The 19,869-nt window shown below is 43.8% G+C and overlaps 1 protein-coding gene across 5 annotated transcripts in view; it reads right to left on the reverse strand.

The window, feature by feature from the left end:
* Positions 1-19,869, reverse strand: part of RERE (arginine-glutamic acid dipeptide repeats) — a 562,577-nt gene that overhangs the window by 363,796 nt on the left and 178,912 nt on the right. For all 5 annotated transcript variants that reach the window (XM_038746111.1, XM_038746110.1, XM_038746108.1 and 2 more), the window contains exon 2: positions 9,847-10,315. In XM_038746111.1, coding sequence (XP_038602039.1) covers positions 9,847-10,171 — 325 coding nt within the window. In that variant the 5' untranslated portion in view covers positions 10,172-10,315. The remainder of the gene's footprint in view (positions 1-9,846; positions 10,316-19,869) is intronic.

Below are 19,869 nucleotides of genomic sequence, written 5' to 3' on the forward strand. Positions count from 1 at the left end.
GGGGTCCTCTTTATCCAGTTTCTTTTGCCGGCCTCCAGGACATCTGCAAATGTATGCCCTCAAACTCGACATATCAGAAACTCCACTTCTCACTTTCCCTCCCAAGCTCTCTACTCCTCTCAAACTCCCCTGGCTGTGTCAATAGTATCATCATGTCACAGACACACCCAAGCTCAGGTCATCCTCAACTCCTCACTGTCTTCATATCCTTCTCTAGACTGTGAGCTCATTGTGGGCAGGGACTGTCACTCTTTATCATTGCACTGTGCTTTCCCCAGCACTTAGTACAGTGCTCTGCACACAGTAAGCGCTTAATAAATACAACAATGAATGAACTGCCAAATCCTGCTGACTATCTACAAGTTTCCCAGATCCGCTCCTTCCTCGACACCTAAACAGTTACCCATCTGGCTCGAGCATTTACCGCACAGCAGTTAGACTACTACATGACTCCTCACTGGTTTCCCTCCCTCCAGCTCCTCTCCTATCCATTCATACTCCACATTGCTGCCTGGATCACCTTCCTGCAACATCATTCAGCTCACATCTCTCCACTTCTCAAAAATCTCCAATGGCTGCATTAACTGTTCACCTGGTTTCGAGAGTCTCCAAAAGTGGAAAAGCATGGGACTGGTTCATTCATTCATTCAATCGTATTTACTGAGCACTTACTGTGTGCAGAGCACTGTATTAAGTGCTTGTAAAGTATAATTCAACAATAAACAGAGACAATCCCTGCCCACACCGGGTTTACAGTCTAGAAGGGAGGAGACTGGTTGTCAGGACACCTTGGGCAGCTTACTAAAACCTCCTTGGGTCTAAGTTTCCTTACTTGAAAACTACCTGTTCTCTCTCCCTCTTAAGACTGCAAAGCCCTTATGCCACCAGGTATCTGATTCTCTTGTAAGCACGTGATAAATCATCATGGCTACAGAACAACTCTCTTAAAACCTACTCCCCAGCATGCACTCTTCTCCCTTCCTGATCTAATCTATTAACTGTACTCCAGTACTCAATTTGCCTGCCCCAACCCCTTTGCTCACTGTTCCCCATCCTGAAATCCCTCAGCCCTAATCTGCCATCAACTCTTCCCATTTTCTAAACTCCTAACACTTTAAGCATGCCATCCCCAATTAATTTCTAATACCCCAAGTTTCATCAACCCCTAAAATGATGCTCTTAATTGTGGAATTTGTTAAATGCTTACTATGTACCAAGCACTGTCCTAACCACTGGGGTAGGTACAAGATAACCAAATTGAACACAGCCCCTGTCCCATATGGGGCTCACAATCAAGGGGGGAGGGAGTAGGACAATTTCCATTTTACAGATGATGAAACTGAGGAAGAGAGAAATTAAGTGACTTGTCTGAGGTCACAAGGCAGACAAACAGCAGAGCCAGGATAGAATCTTTCCTTTATGCTATGCTGCTTGAGCATTATACAAATCCTCAGCATTTATGTTTACACTCTCTTTTAGGGTCTATCAGCCCTACCAGACTGTCAACTCTTTGAGGGAAGGAACAGCATTTACTAATTCTACCTCTCCCTGGCACCTCTAAATCATCGCATTTATCTTCTTTCCTATCCCTGCAGAACCATATCATCACTTTCTTTGATATCCCGCCCAGAGCGTACTTACGTACTCATCCTTATACGTGTCACTCCCCTTGTTTCTAATTCAATATCTGCCTCACCCTTTAGACTTTAAGCTCCTTGGTGCCAGAGATCTCGTCTCCCAACTCTATTGTACTGTACTCTTCTAAGCACTTAATACAGTGCTCTGCACACAGAGCTCAATACTAATGCTTAACTGGGTATATGTATATTCAATTCTACATCCAGTTTCTTTTGCTCTATAATATCTCATTCTGGTCTACTGGTTCTTCTCTTGAATCCTTGTTTGTCCTTCTTTTGGCAAAATAATTTCTGTCTCCCGGACTGGACTCTAGGCTACTTGTGTAAGGAAATGTGTTTTTTGCTTTGGTTGTACTTTCCCAAGTTCTTACTAATTGAATCATACTCAGTAGGCACAAAATAAACACCATTACTACTACTACCACCAAAACCCATCTCCTACTTTTTCCACATTCACTAAACAGAAGGGACCAAAACCTAATGGATTAATATCAGCGATGAAATTCATGGGAAGCTTCTGACATACTCTTAGCATCCCTGTCGCTTCACTTTCAAATTATAAGTGAACCCCAAAACCTGATATCTGTTCCAAGGGTCCTTGTTTAGGCCCACAATTCTTTAGCTGCAGTAATGGGTCACATACAGTCTTGGCTCACACCTAAAATGGGAAGAGTGCTTCCTATGAAATCAGATTTCTTTCCATGTTTGATCCATCTCCACCTGCTGACTAGGACAGAGCTGACTGGGTATAAGAGAGAGAAATTAATTTGCCATCCTGACCGAGCTAACTTTAGAAATCAATACCTCATGCTGAAGAAGCCTGTAAGCAAATCTGGCTGCACATTTACTGTGTAATAAATCAATTTGTTACCATGACAAAGTCATCTCGACAAAAGCAGACTAAGAGTTGGCAGACAAAAGAGTAGCTGGATTAGACACAGGGGAGACATACAATAGGGTCCAACAAGTTTTTAAACACGGGCCGGTGTTATTTCATTGCAGAATGAAAGAGACATACCGGATTTCTTTAGCATCAATCTGACTGACAGCACTAATAACAAAATAAAACAAGTGGTGGGGGAAAGGGGGTTGTTTTGATTTAGGTTTGCTTTTTTTAAAATGGAAAACGGGTGTGGCTGATACACAGGATTGGGAAACCACTTCCCGATAATCCTGAACCTTGCCAGTTCCCAATTTTCCCAGGGACACAAAGGAACTCACGTTTGCTTCCATGCTGCACAACCTGAACACCAGCCATTTCTTTTGCAAGGATAAAGCGGCCAACTGGGAAGGTCAAAAGAGTAAATATCGTGCAGAAACAATTTTAAAAGTCTAAATGGTTTTACAGGGTGGCAATTTGGTTACCTATTCCATAAGATATACTTTACTCTGGATAATTTATTCATATATGGGGTGAGGTGTAATGTTCTTTAACCACATTAATTCTAGGAGTTTTAATTTGGTCTCAACTTTTCTAGAACTTGATGAAAACCATTTCAAAGATGTGACCCAACAGTCCATTTAAAGCATAATAGCATTCACGATAGCCCACAAATAGCTAACTGGCTCCTAAAATGGTAACTAAGGACCGAGGAATCCTGCATGGCGATGAGGAGTGATGATTTTTCACCATTAACTATGGGTGTCAGTGTGGTGACACACTAGGAAAGAAAGAGGCCAGGCAGGGAGAGAAATGAAAAAAGGGGAGGAATAATCAAGTTCACTGCACACAATGGCCTTCTCTGCTAGCTGATTTCCTTCATCTGGATTGATGGAGCCAGGATGGCAAAGCTCCACCCAGTCAGAACAAGACTCACTCAGAGAAAACAAGCGGTTTGGCTCCCAAGCCCAGCTTCAAGGAATAAAAAAGCACCAGTAAAGGTGGCTATGTCAGCAAACAGGCCCAATTACTCTACTGCCCTACAGAATATCCTGAGGTCTAGATTAGCCTGGCTGCAACTTTTCAACCCTTTGAAAACTAAAGGAACTTGTACATTATTTCTACTGCTTGGGTGTTTGATGAAGGGCAGACTTGTTGTAAAATCAATCTGAAAAAAGTTAAACCTCAAGTCATAATGTCATGGACAAGTAGTAGTAATAGTAGTCTCTAAGGATACAGAGCCTCTCCCATGGTTACATGAATAGTTCACCTCTGAATTGGAGTGAAGAATATCCAGTTTCTCATCTCACCTTGCATAGTACTACAGGAATGGCTGCCTTGCTCCTGAAGTCAATTAGAGACCATACGTAAGATATGCCACAAATCATCTTCTTCAGAGTGGTACTGACTCCACTCCCAGGCCTTATACCTCTCCCTCCACCCACTTTTAGGAGAAAAAAGGAAAAAAAAAAAAGGACCTCCATTTACCGTTGAGGTTTCCACAGGAGGCCAAAGATGAATAGGAGCAAAAGAATTTATTAAGCACCTACTTTGTGTAAACCACCAGGAAGAAGTACACATCTGAAAATGAGACACAGTCCCTGGCCCTCAAGGAGCTCCCAATCTAAGAAAAAACTCCGGAGGCTGAGACTCATAAGGAAAAGTGCAACAAAGGAAACCACAAAAAGATAAGGACAAGAATAAATACCAGAAGAGGTGCAGAACAATACTGCTAAAGGGGCAGCTTCACTCTCTTCTCCTCCCAAGCAGGGCCAGTGTCATAAAAGCCATTGCCACCCAAGCCCTGATGTTCTAAAAATGCATAAGGGATGCTGTGGATTTGCCCTCACGCTGCCAAAGTGGAGAGAGTAGGATGGAGTGCAATGTCGAGGGGAACAGTGGCTGCAGGGGACCTTCTGGGCTGAGTGGCTTCCATTCCAGTCCTGGGGGAGTGACAGAGCTTCACACAATCGCAACTGATTGAACGCTTACTATGTGCAGAGCACTGTACTAAGCACTTGGAAGGAAGAGTACAATATAACAGACTCGGTAGAAAAGTTCCCCGCCCACTTGGGCTTATAGTCTTGGGGGACGGGGGATGGGGTGGGGTGGGGGGGGGGGGGAGAGACACCAGACGCTAAAATAAATTATGAACATAAGTGCTGAGGTCTGAGGGTGGGATGCATAAAGGGTACAAATCCAAATGATGCGGAAGGGAGAGGGAGTAGGGAAAATGAGGGCTTGTTCAGGGAAGGCATCTTGGAGAAGATGTGATTTTAATAAGGCTTTGAAAGTGGAGAGAGTGATCCATCATCTATTGGATTGGGGGGTAGGGGGTGGGGTGGTCCCCAGGCCAGATGGAGGACATGGGCGAGGGGTCGGTGGCGAGATGTATGAGCATAATGTACCATGTAGGTTACCGTCAGAGGAGCGAAAGTGTGCATGTTGGATTGTAGTAGGAAATCACTGAGGTAAGATAGGAAGAGGGCAAGGGGACTGAGTGCTTTTAAGCCAATGGTAAGGAGTTTCTGGTGATGCAGAGGTGGATGGGCAATCACTGCAGTTTCTTGAGGAATGGGGAAACATTAATTGAATTTTTTTTTTAAGAAAAATGATACAGGCAGCAGAGTGAAATATGGACTGGAGTGGGGATAGACAAAAGGCAGAGTGGCCTACAAGGAGATGATGTAGTAGTTAAGGCAGATTACAATAAGTGCCTGGATCAACACAGTAGCAGTCTGGATGGGAAGGAAAGGGTGGATTTTAGCTATGTTCCGATGTTAGAACCGGCAGGACTTGGTGACAGACTGAATGACAGAGATGAGTCGAGGTTAATGCCAAGGTTATGGCCTTGGGAAATAGGGAGGATAGTGGTGTAGTCTAGAGTGATGAGAAAGTCAGGGGAGGACAGGGTGTGGGTGGGAAGATGAAGACTGTCTTGAACATGTTAAGTTTGAGGTGTTGGTCCAAGTAGTGATATCCTGAAGGCAGGAGGAAATAAGAAGCTGCAGATACGTAGAAAGATTGGAGCTGGAAATATAAATTTGGGAATCACCCTCATGGAGATGGCACTTGAAGCCATGGGGGAGAATGAGTTCTCCAAGGGAGTGGGGATAGATGAAGAATACAAGGGGACTCAGAATTGAGCCCTGAGGAACTCCCAGAGTTAGGGGATGGGAGACAAAAGAGATTGAGAATGAGTGGCCAGAGAGATAGGAGGAGAACCAAGAAAGGACAATGTCAGCGAAGACAAGATTAGACAATATTTCCAGGAGAAGGGGCACTCCATAGTGTCCAAGACAGCTGAGAGATTGAGGAGAATTAGGATGGAGTAGAGGCCATTGGACTTAGCGAGGAGATCATTGGTGACCTTTGAGAGGGCAGTTTCCATGGAGCGAAGAGGGCAAAAGGCAGATTGAAGGAGATCGAGGGGAGAATTGGAGGAGGAGGTGTAGGTAGCGGGTGCAGACAACCTGCTTAAGGAGTTTGAGGGGAATGGTCCAAGGTAGATGGGGAAGTAACTGGAGGGAGCTGTGGAGTCAAGGGAGGGCTTTTTTTAGGATAGGGAGACATGAGCATGTTTGAAAGCAGAGGGGACGAAACCTTTGGAAAGCGAACAGTTGAAGATGGCAGTCAGGGAGGGAAGGAGGAGGCAACTGTTGTCATGAGGTGTGAAGGGATGAGGTTTGAGGTGCAGGTGGAGGGGGTACATTTTGAGAAGAGGAGGGAGCTCTCCTCTTGGGATACTACAGGGAAAGATGGGAGAATTGAAGGGGCGGGAGGGAGGGACTGGAGAATATCAGGGGAAGTTTTAGGGAGATCATGTCTGATGGTTCCAATTTTATCAATAAAATACAGTCAAGAAGCAGTGTGGCCTGGTGGAAGGAGCACAAGCCAAGGAGTCGGAGGACCTGCTGTGTGACCTTGTTGTGTGTCCTTGGGCAAGTCACAACTTCTCTGTGCCTCAGTTTCCTCAACTGTAAAATGGGGATTCAATACCTGTTCTCTCTCCTACTTAAGACTATGAGCCCCCATGTAGGACAGGGGACTATGTCTGAACTAATTAACTTGTACCAATCCCAGTGCTTAGAACAGTATTTGACACGTAGCAAGTGCTTAACAAGTACCATAAAACAAACAAAAAACAAACAAACCTGGGCAGGTCATTAGAGGCAAGAAATGAGGGGGGAATGGTGAGTTGGGGGGTGGAGGCAGACAGGGGGTTTGAGGAGGAAGTTAAAGATCTTCAACAACAGGCGAGGGCAATGGGCATGGGAGTCAATAAAGATGAATAATGTTGCCAGGCACAGGAGAGGGCAGAGTTAAGGCAGAAGAGGACGAATTTGAGATGGACGTAGTAGGCCTGATATCTGGATTTCTGCCAACGGTGCAATCATTGCAGCCTCACCCAGGCATGGTGGAGACAGCAGGCTAGGGCCAGATGTCTAGGTGATAAATGTCCCAAAGTCCACAGGACGACTAGACTTTTTAGTCAAATCGAGTGTCAAGCTTGTTCTGCGACAATACAGCTCCACAACACAGCTGTGCTGGCAGGACATGAAGGGAGAAAGGGCAACAGTAGGATAATCAGTGGAATTTACTGAGCAGTATCTGGGTGGAGAGCACCATACCAAGCACTTGGGAAAGTACAATTCAACGGAGGTGGTAAATATGATCTCTACCTATAAGAAGATAACAGTCTATAAGGGGAGATAGGGCAGATTACGAATACCGGAAATAGTAGAGTATAAGCATATTTACATAAGTGCTGTGGAGATACCCAAACGACTGCTATATACTGAGCTGAAATTGGGAAACCAGGAGCAAAGAGGACAGAGGAAATATTGTATGGTGGGCAGGGAATATGTCTATTACTCCGCTGTACTGTACTCTCCCAAGTGCTTAATACAGTGATTTGCACACAGTAAGCACCGAAATTACACCGATGATAGTATAGTCTCAGTTGAATACTAATAAAAATAATGATAATATTAATAATGGCATTTGTTAAGCACTTACTATGTGTCAAGCATTAGACAAAACACCGAGGTGGATACAAGCAGATTGAGTTGGACTCAGTCCCTGTCCCACATAGGGCTCACAGTCTTTATCTCACTTTACAGATGAGGTAACAGGCCCAGAGAAATTAAGTGACTTGCCCAAGGCCACAGAACAAGGTCACCCAGCAGGTCCCTCTGTCTCTAAGGCCCGTGCTCTTAGCCATTAAGCCACGCTGCTTCTCAACTGCAGCTTCTCAGTTGCATCTCAACTGAAAACTGGGAGACAACTGCCACAGATAGATCAACATGGTGGACTGCACTCAAGAAAGGAGCAACTCGCTACAAACAGAAGCTTCACATGAACAGCAAGGCCAGGAGGTAAAAGACAACAGTGTCAGGCACTGCAAACAACCACCATGGCAAACAACAGTCCTTGTGAAAGCACGGTACTGGTGGGACTGTAGATCCCGTACTAGCCTTTTGACTCACACTATGGCGACCTCCACCATCAGTTGGGCCTTTTTCAAGCACGATGGATAACTGTCTACACTGACTCTAGCTCTGTGGCAGAGGAAAAGGGTGACAGACCTAATAGGCCTTTTCCAGCTCTTAACTATAATGACCTAATCCTCATTTAAAAAGAAACTCATTTCCTTTGCATGATACAGTTCAGCCCTGGGATGGATCATTATGAGCAATTTTGCAGTGACTCCACGACACGAGATTTCTGTTAAGGCAGAGGAACTGATTCTTACTTGTTTTAACCTAGATTGGACATCAAGTTCCCAAAGATAATAAAGCTAGTGACCTTTATGGGAGGTTGGTTGTTGTTTTTGAAAGCTCTCAACCTCCAAAATCCGGAGCAATTAATTTTAGGGCACAGAATGATAGGGGATAGTGTTACTACTAATCCCTACTGCAAGAAAATTCTAAATCTTTACCATACTGAAATAATTTTTCTGGCATTTGCAAAACTCAGCAGGAAATAAACAACCCACCTATTCAGATCTATTTTTTTTAACATGAGCTTGAACTCAAGTACGACCAAAATGGACCTGAGGCAACGTTTTCGTCCCCTGTTCATGAAGTATACCCATAACCTTAACTTCACTTTTCCATAATACCACAAATGACATCTTCCTTGAATCCAAGCCAGCTGCAAACTCAGGGATTCCAAACAATTGGCAGGTTTAGTTTCACCAGCTTCAAGGGGAATGTTATATGAATCCCCCAGCATATTAAAAGACACAGGGAAACTCTCCTGAACACTGATGTGCTTCCCATGACTTATTTCCAGGACTCCCCTTTGACACTTCGATGCTTTGGCTTTCTCACTGTTACCTTGGGCACACTGGCTAATCCCCTCTAGACTAAGTGCGTTGTGGTCAAGGAATATGTCTGTTTATTGTTATATTGTACTCTCCCAATCACTTAATACAGTGGTTTGAACATAGTAAGCACTCAATAAATGACTGAATGAACCCCAACAGTTTTACAGAGTATTGGGTCCTGTTGGATCAAATGATCCTTTAATCAATTAAGGAGCTGGGAGCACAATACCCTAGGCTCGAAGACTCCAGTGGTAGCAGCAGCAATGTGACCACTTCATTCCCAGTAACTCACTCAAATTTTCCAGTCACCAGTGTTAACCTGGCATTTGGGCATTTTAAGGCCAGTATGTTCCCATTTCTCAATCATCTTAGGTCATCATAACCCTGCCATGCGGTAGACTGTACATAAATACGTTAAGGATTGAAAACAAGCATAAAAGGTAAACAAGCATCCTGGCCAGGGTGAGTCAGGTTATGAGGTGGAGTGTGTGGGATGGAGGAAAAGTAAATTTAAACTCAAAAAAGGAATGGGGGCAGAGGAGGAGGAGGGAGGAGATTGACCCCCACTGCCTATATTGAGTGGGCACTTGAGGGTAAGGCTTCAAGGGGGAATTTTTTGTGAGCCCCTTGGGAGCTAGGAACCTGACCTTAGTAACCACACATTTTCCCGAGCACATGATGCAGTACTTGGTACATTGCAGATGCTTACTAAATGTCTTTAGCGAGTTATTACTATCAAAAAGCAAGGAAAAGCTCAGGGGTGAAGACACAAGAGGCTCAAAATTGGAAAAAAAAAATCCAGGTCCAACCCAGCTGAGTTCCTCTATTTTCTACTTGCCCAGAGACCAACAATTGGTCTGCATGAAGCAATGCCTTCCCTCCCTCCTGTGGGGGTCCACACCCCCCAGTTTAGAACCGTAACGACAACAAATGGGCTTCTCCATGAGGCCGCTCAAACAACAGTGGATTGGAGAACCCCCAAACTTAGAATTCCTCACCTCCTGGCCTGTACACCACATCGTCCTCGGTGATGAAGGACGTTATCTCGCCAGTGTCCGTCCTTTCGTAGCGAGATTTCTTCTTGGGCGGCTTCTTCTTATTCTTCTTGGTGGACTCCTCCGTGGTGGCACTGTTGTTGTCATTGTCCTCATCTTCGCTGTGGTCGCTCTCCGCATAGTTCTTGGCGCCTCCCTCCAGGGTGCAGCTCCGGCGAGGCCGCGAGTTCTCGCTCTCCCGGGTCTTGTCTCTCTTGTCTCGTTCCCGGTCCCGATCCCGGTCCCGGTCCTTCTCTTTGTCTTTATCCTTCTCTTTGTCAGCCGTCATGATTCGCCACGTGCCTTCTTCTGTCCTCTCACGGCTGGGCCTCCGTGAAAGGTAGACAGTGAGCCTGGGCTTCAGTCTTCTGAATTTCTCACTCAATTCCAGGGAAAATCCAACCACTCCAACAACCCCAGCGTTTCAAGAATGCTGTGTTGATGAAAGAGAAAAAAGGGGAGGGGAGGGGGAGTTGTAAATAAATACCTGATGTTCTCCTACTTTTATTTCTTTTCCCAAAGCTCAAAACAGCCTGCAGAATGATCAGATGAAAATTCACAAAAAGGAAAAGTACAAGACGGCATAAATTTATGTTTCCTACGCTTTGCAATCATTCAAATTGCAGTTTCATGTCCTACACAGCTCTTTGGAGAATCTAAGGGGAAAGGTAGCAGATTGAAACTTAATTTTATTCCCCAATAGAGCCCCTGCCCCCAGGATGCATAGAAGAATGCCCACTGTTGGGTAGGGACTGTCTCTATATGTTGCCAATTTGTACTTCCCAAGCACTTAGTACAGTGCTCTGCACACAGTAAGCGCTCAATAAATACGATTGATGATGATGATAAGGCAAAAATGGATTTTTAGGGATTTACCAGATATTACCTCATTTCTCCTCCTGAATAATTCTTAAACATCTCCCTCCCCCAAAACAAGCCAAATTAAACTTAACTTTCCCAGCACTTTCATCACCAAACTTTATAAATCCAACCTCAGTTGACGCACTATTTAATGTGATTGTTGAATGTGAATAATGCCACTGCAGTTCCTATATTCAACATGTTGCAATACCATACCTTAAGGTGTGGGTCAGTATTACATGTGGCATAACGTGGCATAAAAGGGGATTTCCTTTTTCCTTGCTTTGTAAAACATTGGTTGTTTCTTTACAGTGCTCTGCACACAGTAAGCGCTCAATAAATACAATTGAATGAATGAATAACTAGCATCCATAGGCAATGTGTCTACCAACTCTGTTAAATTCTACTCTCCCAAACGCTTAGTAAAATGCTCCCCACGCAGTAAGCGCTCAATAAATACAATTGACTGATCCGTGTTCAGTATTCACTAAATCTCTTGTGAATGCCACCCCTCACCTTACTTCAAAAAAGAACCATCATCTAAACCCGGTGTGGGCAGGGATTGTCTCTATTGCTGAATTGTACTTTCCAAGCGCTTAGCACAGTGCTCTGCACACAATAAGTGCTCAATAAATATGACTGAATGAATGAATAAACCCAAGATTTGCCGATTGTGAATCTGTGGACATTCACTAGAGTTTAACACCCTACACTCAGCTAGGATATCTTAACATTATTAGCTCTGATGCTGAGTATCTGGCTAGCCAAGTATCATTTTCATACAAGGAATCATTAAGAAACAATTGTCATGCAGGCAGTGCTACGTATAAAACAAAATTTAAAAAACTAAAACAAAACCCCAATTTTTTGAAAAATATAATTGTTAACCTGAATTTAAACCCCCCAAATCCATACTTTAAGTATAATGATTACACTGTCAGTGCTTCATTTACTTTGGACTCCAATAGAAGATAATTGTGTTCACACCCCCAACTCTTTATGTTTGTACTGAGATAAAGCTGTTTTTAAACGAGAATGAATTATGGGGATTAAGACTGTGAGCCTATGTGGGACAGGAACTGTATGATAATGATGGTACTTGTTAAGCGCTTACTATGTGCCAAGCACTGTTATAAGCGCAGGAACCTGACTATCTTGTGTCTACGCTAGTGCTTAGTATAGTGCCTGGGACAGCAGGAGCTTGACCAATTCACGGGCCTGGGAAGCAGGACCTGGGTTCTAATACCGGCTCTACCATCATCATCAATCGTATTTATTGAGCGCTTACTGTGTGCAGAGCACTGTACTAAGCGCTTGGGAAGTACAAGTTGGCAACATATAGAGACAGTCCCTACCCAACAGTGGGCTCACAGTCTAAAAGCAGTTGTCCGCTGTGTAACCCCGGGCAAGTCACTTCACTTCTCTATGCCTCAGTTACCTCATCTATAAAATGGGGATTAAGACTGAGCCCCATGTGGGACAGGGACTGTGTCCAACTTGATTTGCTTGTATCCACTCCAGCACTTAGTAAAATGCCTGGCACACAGTAAGCACTTATCAAATACCATTATTATTATTATTATTATTATTATCCCCCCGACCCCCAAATAAGTATTCTCAGGAGGAACAGAGTTCCAGTCCCTCATGAAGCTCAGTCTAAATAAGAGGGAGAACAGGTACTGAATCCCCATTTTTACAGATAGGGAAAATGAAACACAGCCAAGTTAAGTGGTCACATGGCAAGCAAATGGCAGAGCCAGGATTAAAACCCAGGCCCCCTGTCTCCAGGCCCTGCTCTTTCCACCATACCACACTGTGCCTCTAGCAGGTCATGCTGCATCTCTTAAAATAAGTTATCCCTAAGCACTGTCCCCCTTTGAAGAAACAGACCCCTCAGTAATAAGGGATACAGAGCAGTGATGGTTCTAAAAATGACAAGCTCTATCCTCAAAAACCAAGAAGCCCCTCTCATATGTAATTGCATTTGCCATATTCCGAAACTCCACCAGATGAGACTATCATCTTTTTCTGAAAAAGACAATTAACTAGCTGATGGCACATTCTCCCCAGTACTGCCCTTCGCACCACAGCTTCATAAATAACCAGACTGATCCCATACCTCTTTATACTTCCAAAGAGTAAAGTTAAATTTCGTGCCAACACAGTTGACAGAAAAGTTGCTTCACAATAATCGCTTTACGTGCCACTAGCGAATTTCAGAAAGACAGTACTGATAGCCCCTTCTCTTTCATCATTTCATGCTTCGCCCTCACCTATGCAAAAATGGAGCCAAACAGAAAATCTATACTTCATTTGCTTCCCACGTTGATGAGGGCTAGAGAGAAAATGCCCCATGCAGAAGAACAGAAGACAAACCCTCTTTTTTCTAGACAGCAACGAATGAAATCAGCTTGCAGACATATGCTACTACTGAAACAGTATTTCCCTTCCATCATGTTACAGATGATAAAACTGCTATAAAGCGCTCATATAAAGCTGTTACTATGTGAAGAAACTACTTGTTACCCCTTTCTTTGTAAATCCTAGATTTAAAAAAAACTAAACAAAAAGACCCCAAAAGACAAAAAAACCTCTTGCCAAGTGGACATCAATGTACTCTACCTCCAGTACACAAAGTCAAAAGTCCCCAGAAGACACAGCTCTTTTCAACTGCCTTTCCCCTTCATGGCAGACGGGATTTGAGGTTGACTATTTCAATTTTCTGAATCTGTTTCAAGACAGGCAAGCTTGCCATGTGCCTGAATATTTCCCCCCCTAGATGAATCATCTTTTAAACAAGCAGTAATAAACTAAAATCCCTGTGGACCACTAGTCCCAGCAATTGAAAACACAGAGATATATTGCCTTCTCCACAAGGATTAAGTCTGGAGCACGAACAAGCCAATCACGCAGGTAAGAAAAAGTATCAACTCTCTGTAAAGTCACTGAAAACGCAGCAGGGCTTAATGGGAGTCCAAGGAAGAAAACCTGAGTAGTCTAAGTGCAGACTGCCCAAGTCTCCTCTGAGATAGGGATAAGGGCAAACCTATCCAGCAACGGGCAGTAAATTTCATATCATCATTCTCCCCTGGGCTTCCCAAATAACTACTGTGGAAAATTCCATACGAAACTCAATTTTGGCAAAAGTAGATCACTTGAGTAGGAGACAACTCCCTAACCCACAGGTTGTACTTTTGAGTTCAGTGCCAGGAAAATGAACCTATTTGTATCTCAAAAGGGGAGATGGCTGGAAAAGGATAAAGCAAGAAGGACGAGAGACGCTCTTCTGGTTTGTGAAACCCCAGAGCTATGCAAAGAACATATGACCATATTCCAACTTTATCCAATGGTCAGCTAGGGCGGATTCTTTGCATCCTCTGGGTGAAACATAATCCTATTTACAGCACATGGGACGGAATGTACAGGAATCATTAAAAGACTAGCAACTTTTACAAAAAACAATGGGGGGGGGGGAGCGAGCAAAAGACAACAATCAATCGTATTTACTGAGCACTTACTGTGTGCAGAGCACTGTACTGAGTGCTTGGGACAATACGACCGAGTTGGTAGACAAGTTTCCTGCCCACAACGAGCTGACCTTATGCTCGTTTGGCACTCCTAGGTTATTTAAAAAAAAAAATACAGAATGGCCCAAAAACCTGGCCTGAGAAACCACTCCCTAGTTCTCAGGCATTCTACAGCCCGTAATAGCCTTCCAAATATCACCAAAGCCACAAAAGAAGTTTACAAGTTCACTACTCACCTGGTATAAACTGTTATTCACCCTGGATGAGTGCCTATTTGTTTAGAGAGCAGATTTTCTGGTGTAATGCCTGGTCAGAAATCTCGCCCAACAGCCGTGAAGAGGCTAAGGAGATTGAAGTAAAAGGCAAAAACTCCTGCCCTCTGATTAAACCAGTTGAACTGCAGCACTAAGCTTCCTGACTTGCTTTCCAGAGTGAAATAAAGGCAGGAAAGCTGGCTGCTAAGTTTATCAGCCAATCAAGAAAGGGGAGCTTAGATGACGAGGATATGACTTATAACCCATCTGATTCTCCTCAAACCCTTTTCTCAGGCTGTGTAAATAGCAGTTAGGATATGGCCACGACCAAAACCATTTTCAATGCCACCCGGCTCTTTGTCAATAGCCCCCTTCATTACCGCTGCACTGAAGATTTTTTCAATCATTCAATCATATTTATTGAGCGCCTACTGTGTGCAGAGCACTGTACTAATAATAATAATAATAATGGCATTTGTTAAGCTCTATGTGCAAAGCACTGTTCTAAGTGCTGGGGAGGATACAAGGTGATCAGATTGTCCCACGTGGGGCTCATAATCTTCATCCCCATTTTACAGATGAGGTAACTGAGGCACAAAGAAGTGAAGTGACTTGCCCAAAGTCACACAGCTGACAATTGACAGAGCCGGGATTTGAACCCCTGACCATGACTAAGCGCTTGGGAAGTACAAATCGGCCACATTTTTCTCCCCAGCTGCTGTGCAGCCCACTTTCTAAAGAGGACTGCATGTAGGTAACCTACATTTTACATACTATCCCCCAACCCTAAACAGATGGCATGGATTTTTTTTTTCATCCAATTACCCCAACTCGTCAATTAAGAAGACTTCACCAGAAGAACATGGAAGCTCTGTTGGCTTTTCCTTACCTAGTCGTATTTACTGAGAGCTTTCCGTGCGCAGAGCACTATACTAAGCACTTGGGAGAGTACAATACAACAATAAACAGACACATAGGTGCCCTATAACAACCAGAAGAGTCTTCAGGCTGACTAAACTTGGCACACCTCCTTAATGTTTTAATCATCCATCAATAGTATTTACTGTGCTGTACAAAGCACTGGGAGTGGGGGGCCACAGGCAACCCCTCGATCTCTTGTCCCCACTGCAAGCAGCAGCTGCTGAGAAGCAACAGAGCTTAGTGGAAAGAGCACAGGACTGGGAATCATGCCCGGGAGTTGGCCTGGGCTCTGCCAACTGCTTGCTATGTCACCCTGGGCAGGTCACTTCACTTCGCCGTGCCTCACTTTTCTCAAATGTAATGGGGATTCAGTACCCATTCTCCTCCCTACTTAAGACTGTGAGCTTTATGGACAGGGACTGTGTCCGACCTGATTAACTTGTACCTAACCCAGCGCTTAGAACAGTGGTTGACACACAGTACGCGCTTTGCAAGTATGATAAAATAAATAATACAGAACCCTGCCAAGCAGCAACTGTAGTTATAACGAGCCCACCCTTTAAGGCCACGCTATGGCTTTTCCCAGTCCCCTGTCATTCAATTGTTTTTACTGAGCTCTTACTGTATGCAGAGCACTGTACTAAGCACTTGGAAGGGTACAATACAACAGGAGGAAGGGGGGCTTAGTCAAGGAAGGCCTCTTGGAGGACACGAGAGAAGCAGCGTGGCTCAATGGAAAGAGCACGAGCTGGGGAGTCAGGTCAAGGGTTCAAATCCCGGCTCCATCAATTGTCAGCTGTGTGAAGACACTTACTTCTCTGCGCCTCAGTTACCTGTAAAATGGGGATTTAGACTGTGAGCCCCAAGTGGGACAACCTGATCACCTTGTATCCCCTTCCAGCACTTAGAACAGTGCTTTGCACATAGTAAGCGCTTAACAAATGCCATTATTGTTATTATTATGTGTCTTCAATAAGGCTTTGAAGGGGGAAGAGTAATTGTGTGTTGGAATTGAGGATTGTACTCTCCCAAGCACTAGAGCATGTGACCAACATATGCCTGCCCCTGGGGAAAGCAGATCCTGGCTACCCACGAGGTAGTACAATCCAGGCCTGAGGCCCGAGACCCAAGCCAAGCAACATTCTGGAAAAAGGGGTGGCGAAGCATCCCAAACATCCACCACTGCAGGCCGAAATCATGATGCCCAACATGCCACTAGCCACACAAAGCAGATGCTTGTCAACAAGCGGGAAAACGGTTCCCTTGGGATCCTATGTAGGATCTTTCTGCAATACACAAAGCTAGTTGGCCACATTTTTTTCCAGACACCAGAACAAACATGGGTCAGACTGGATAGTTTACACAAAACAAGTTTTGTTTTCATGCCTGTGTTACTAAACAACACTCTTCATTGAGCCTATTGTATACTTCAACCAAATGCAAACCCTTCAAAGTGTCTGTCAACCCATTTCCCAAAAGCACAGAAGTGCTGGGGGTGAAATGCAAATTGTGATCCAAGTGCATCAGCCACATTTAAAGAGAACCTTCTACAGCTTTTAAAATATTGAAGGGGGTGAAGAAACCTCCATCATAAACACTGCTCAACATTTTCCTCATATGACTCACATGTGCTAACCCCTTTGCTGTGAATCATACAGGATATCAACTGTGCAGAGGAATAAAGCCTTCTTGACAGTGTTAGACAATGCACCTACTTCTACGTTTTCCCAAGAAATTCACTGTACAATGCCCAACATCAATGGAGAGAGGAGAAACAGTTCTTTGGCCTGCACCATAAACCTGTCACCTAATTAAGATTAGTCAGTCAATCGTATTTATTAAGCATTTACTGTGTGCAGAGCATGGTACAAAGCTCTTGGGAGAGTACAACACAACTTAACAGACATATTCCCTGCCCACAAGGAATTTACAGTCTAGACTGAACCACTAAGAAAATATGCTACAATTTGCAGCTAATTCAGGCTAATGTGCTGCCTGAAAAGTGTGAACAGGGAGTCCTAAAAAGGTTGTCATTCTCTGTGGGAATTTCAGCAAATAGCACTTTGAAGTCTTCTACTCTTTTTTTTTTAAAAAAAGCCAACCATAATAACTTTCCTCAGTTTATCAGCACAAGATAGCAAATCAATATCCCCGCATATATTTTAACCTCATCCACATTCTGAAGTAGTGTGCTCTTTCTTCTCTCCGTGTTAACTGAAATTTACCAGGCGCTGAAAAATAAAGCTCCTTGCTTCATGTTATTCTTCTTTCACAGATGTTTCAACGGGTTAAGCACTTATCACTCTACATAATTATGCTTGGTTGATACGGAATCCACAAACCTAACACCATTATGAAAATATAATGTGCCATTTTTTTGTTTTCTAAAATCAACGAGGCTGATACATCACACACAATGCCAAAAACGGTAATTACACAGATGTTTAAAGCTGGATCCGGACAGTAGAAGTAAATATGCTGAAAATCTTAAGTGTTTTTGGCAAGTTCTGTGGACTGGGTTAGCAGTAGTATTACTCACCGGTGGCCTCTCCTCCCATTGCAGAATGTAATAGGGACAGACAGAGGTTTCCACTGTCACATAGGCAAAGAGAAGCTCAGGGCTCACAATGGCCCAGGATGAGGAGAATTAATTGCCTGTGAAACCAAGTCACTGCACTATCTGTGGGGAATTTCTGAGATTCACCTCTCACTAAGTGCAGCAGTAAAAGTAAGACCAGTAGCAGAGGGGATCCATATAAAATCCCAGCAGGAACATCACAGACTAAGAAGACTGTTAGACTCTTGGAAAGGAGGAGTCAATCTTTTCTACTGCCAAGCGGAAGGGCATTTAGCAGGCAAAAGACTCTAAAAATAAGAGCAATGCATCTGCATTGGGAGAAACAAGCAGATTTCCTATTTGCCAAAGTACAATTCGCCACACGATGAAACAGAAAAGCTCAAAGCAACGTTTTACTTCAGTGGAACACTCAGCAGGATCCACTTTGGGACAGAATAATCTTCAAAACTTCACAGTTCCTTGGCAGGCTTTTGGACTCTCCAACTTGACATGGTTTAATGCAGCTCTTTTAATACAAACATTTTCTATATGCGGAAGGTTCCAAGGTTCAAGCTAACCTGTAGCCATGGGATACAGACTCAATGCCCAATGGAAATAGCTACACCAAAGGCAGGGCGTGATGGAAACCAGTTTATTATCATTGCATAACACATATTCAAACTTAAAAAAGCACCTAAACTTACTTTTCATCAATAACTGGTGATAATAATATTGATGGCATTTGTTAAGCACTTACTATATGCGAAGCACTGTTCTAAGCGCTGGGGGATACAAGGTGATCAGGTTGTCCCACATGGGGCTCAATCTTAATCCCCATTTTACAGATGAGGTAACTGAGGCTCAGAGAAGTTAAGTGACTTGTCCAAAGACACACAGCTGACAAGTGGCGGAGCTGGGATTAAAACCCATGACCTCTGACTCTCAAGCCCATGGTCTTTCCACTGAGACATGCTGCTTCCCTACTTAAGCGCTTACTATATGCCAAGCACTGTGGTAGAGAAAGGATAATCAGATCCCTCATGGGGCTCCCAGAGTAAGAAGGAAGGAGAACGGGTACTGAATCCCCATTTTGCAGATGAGGGAATTGAGGCTCAGAGAAGTCAAGTGACTTGCCCAAGGTGACAGCGGGTAAGTGGCAGAGCAGGGCTTACAGCCCAAGTCCTCTGACACCCAGGCCAAGTTGTTTCTCTGAGGGAACCACTAAGGTCTTCAGGCTCATCTGAACCAGATAAGCAGTCCTAATTTAAGACAAATTAGCAGGTTTGCTAGACCCACCCTAGCAAACGAGCAGATAAAATAAAGCTATAATAGCTAAGGGTGAATGAGTGGCCTCACCCCAAACTCAGTTGTTATTCAAATTTCTGCACTGTTGAAGATCACTATGCTTCCACCTAAGTTGACCAAATGCATTTCAATACAATTTTTTGTTTTAAACTTCACTCATGCAAATGTGACCCACAAGACCTATTCAATTACAGACACCAGCTGCTAAAAACAAAGGGAAGGGAAAGGAGCCTTAAGACCCAAGACCACACCTGTCACATAATGTGAGCTTAAAAGTGATTACTATTCAGCCAACACATGGTTGCCCAATACCAAAAGGAGGAACAAAGACAATGCCTCGTCCCCAATCTTAATCAGAGATACAAAAATTACTTGAAAGAGGGACTAAGTTTCTAGGTGAGTGTGGCAATAAGTTTAAAAGCAAAAGTGCCTACTTAAAAGAATGTCTGTTAATCAATCAATCCTATTTATTGAGTGCTTACTATGTGCAGAGCACCGTACTAAGCGCTTGGGAAGTACAAGTTGGCAACATATAGCAGCTGTGAAGCTGTGTGGCCTATTG

This window comes from Tachyglossus aculeatus, chromosome 5, assembly GCF_015852505.1.
Source record: "Tachyglossus aculeatus isolate mTacAcu1 chromosome 5, mTacAcu1.pri, whole genome shotgun sequence".
NCBI lineage: Eukaryota > Metazoa > Chordata > Mammalia > Monotremata > Tachyglossidae > Tachyglossus > Tachyglossus aculeatus.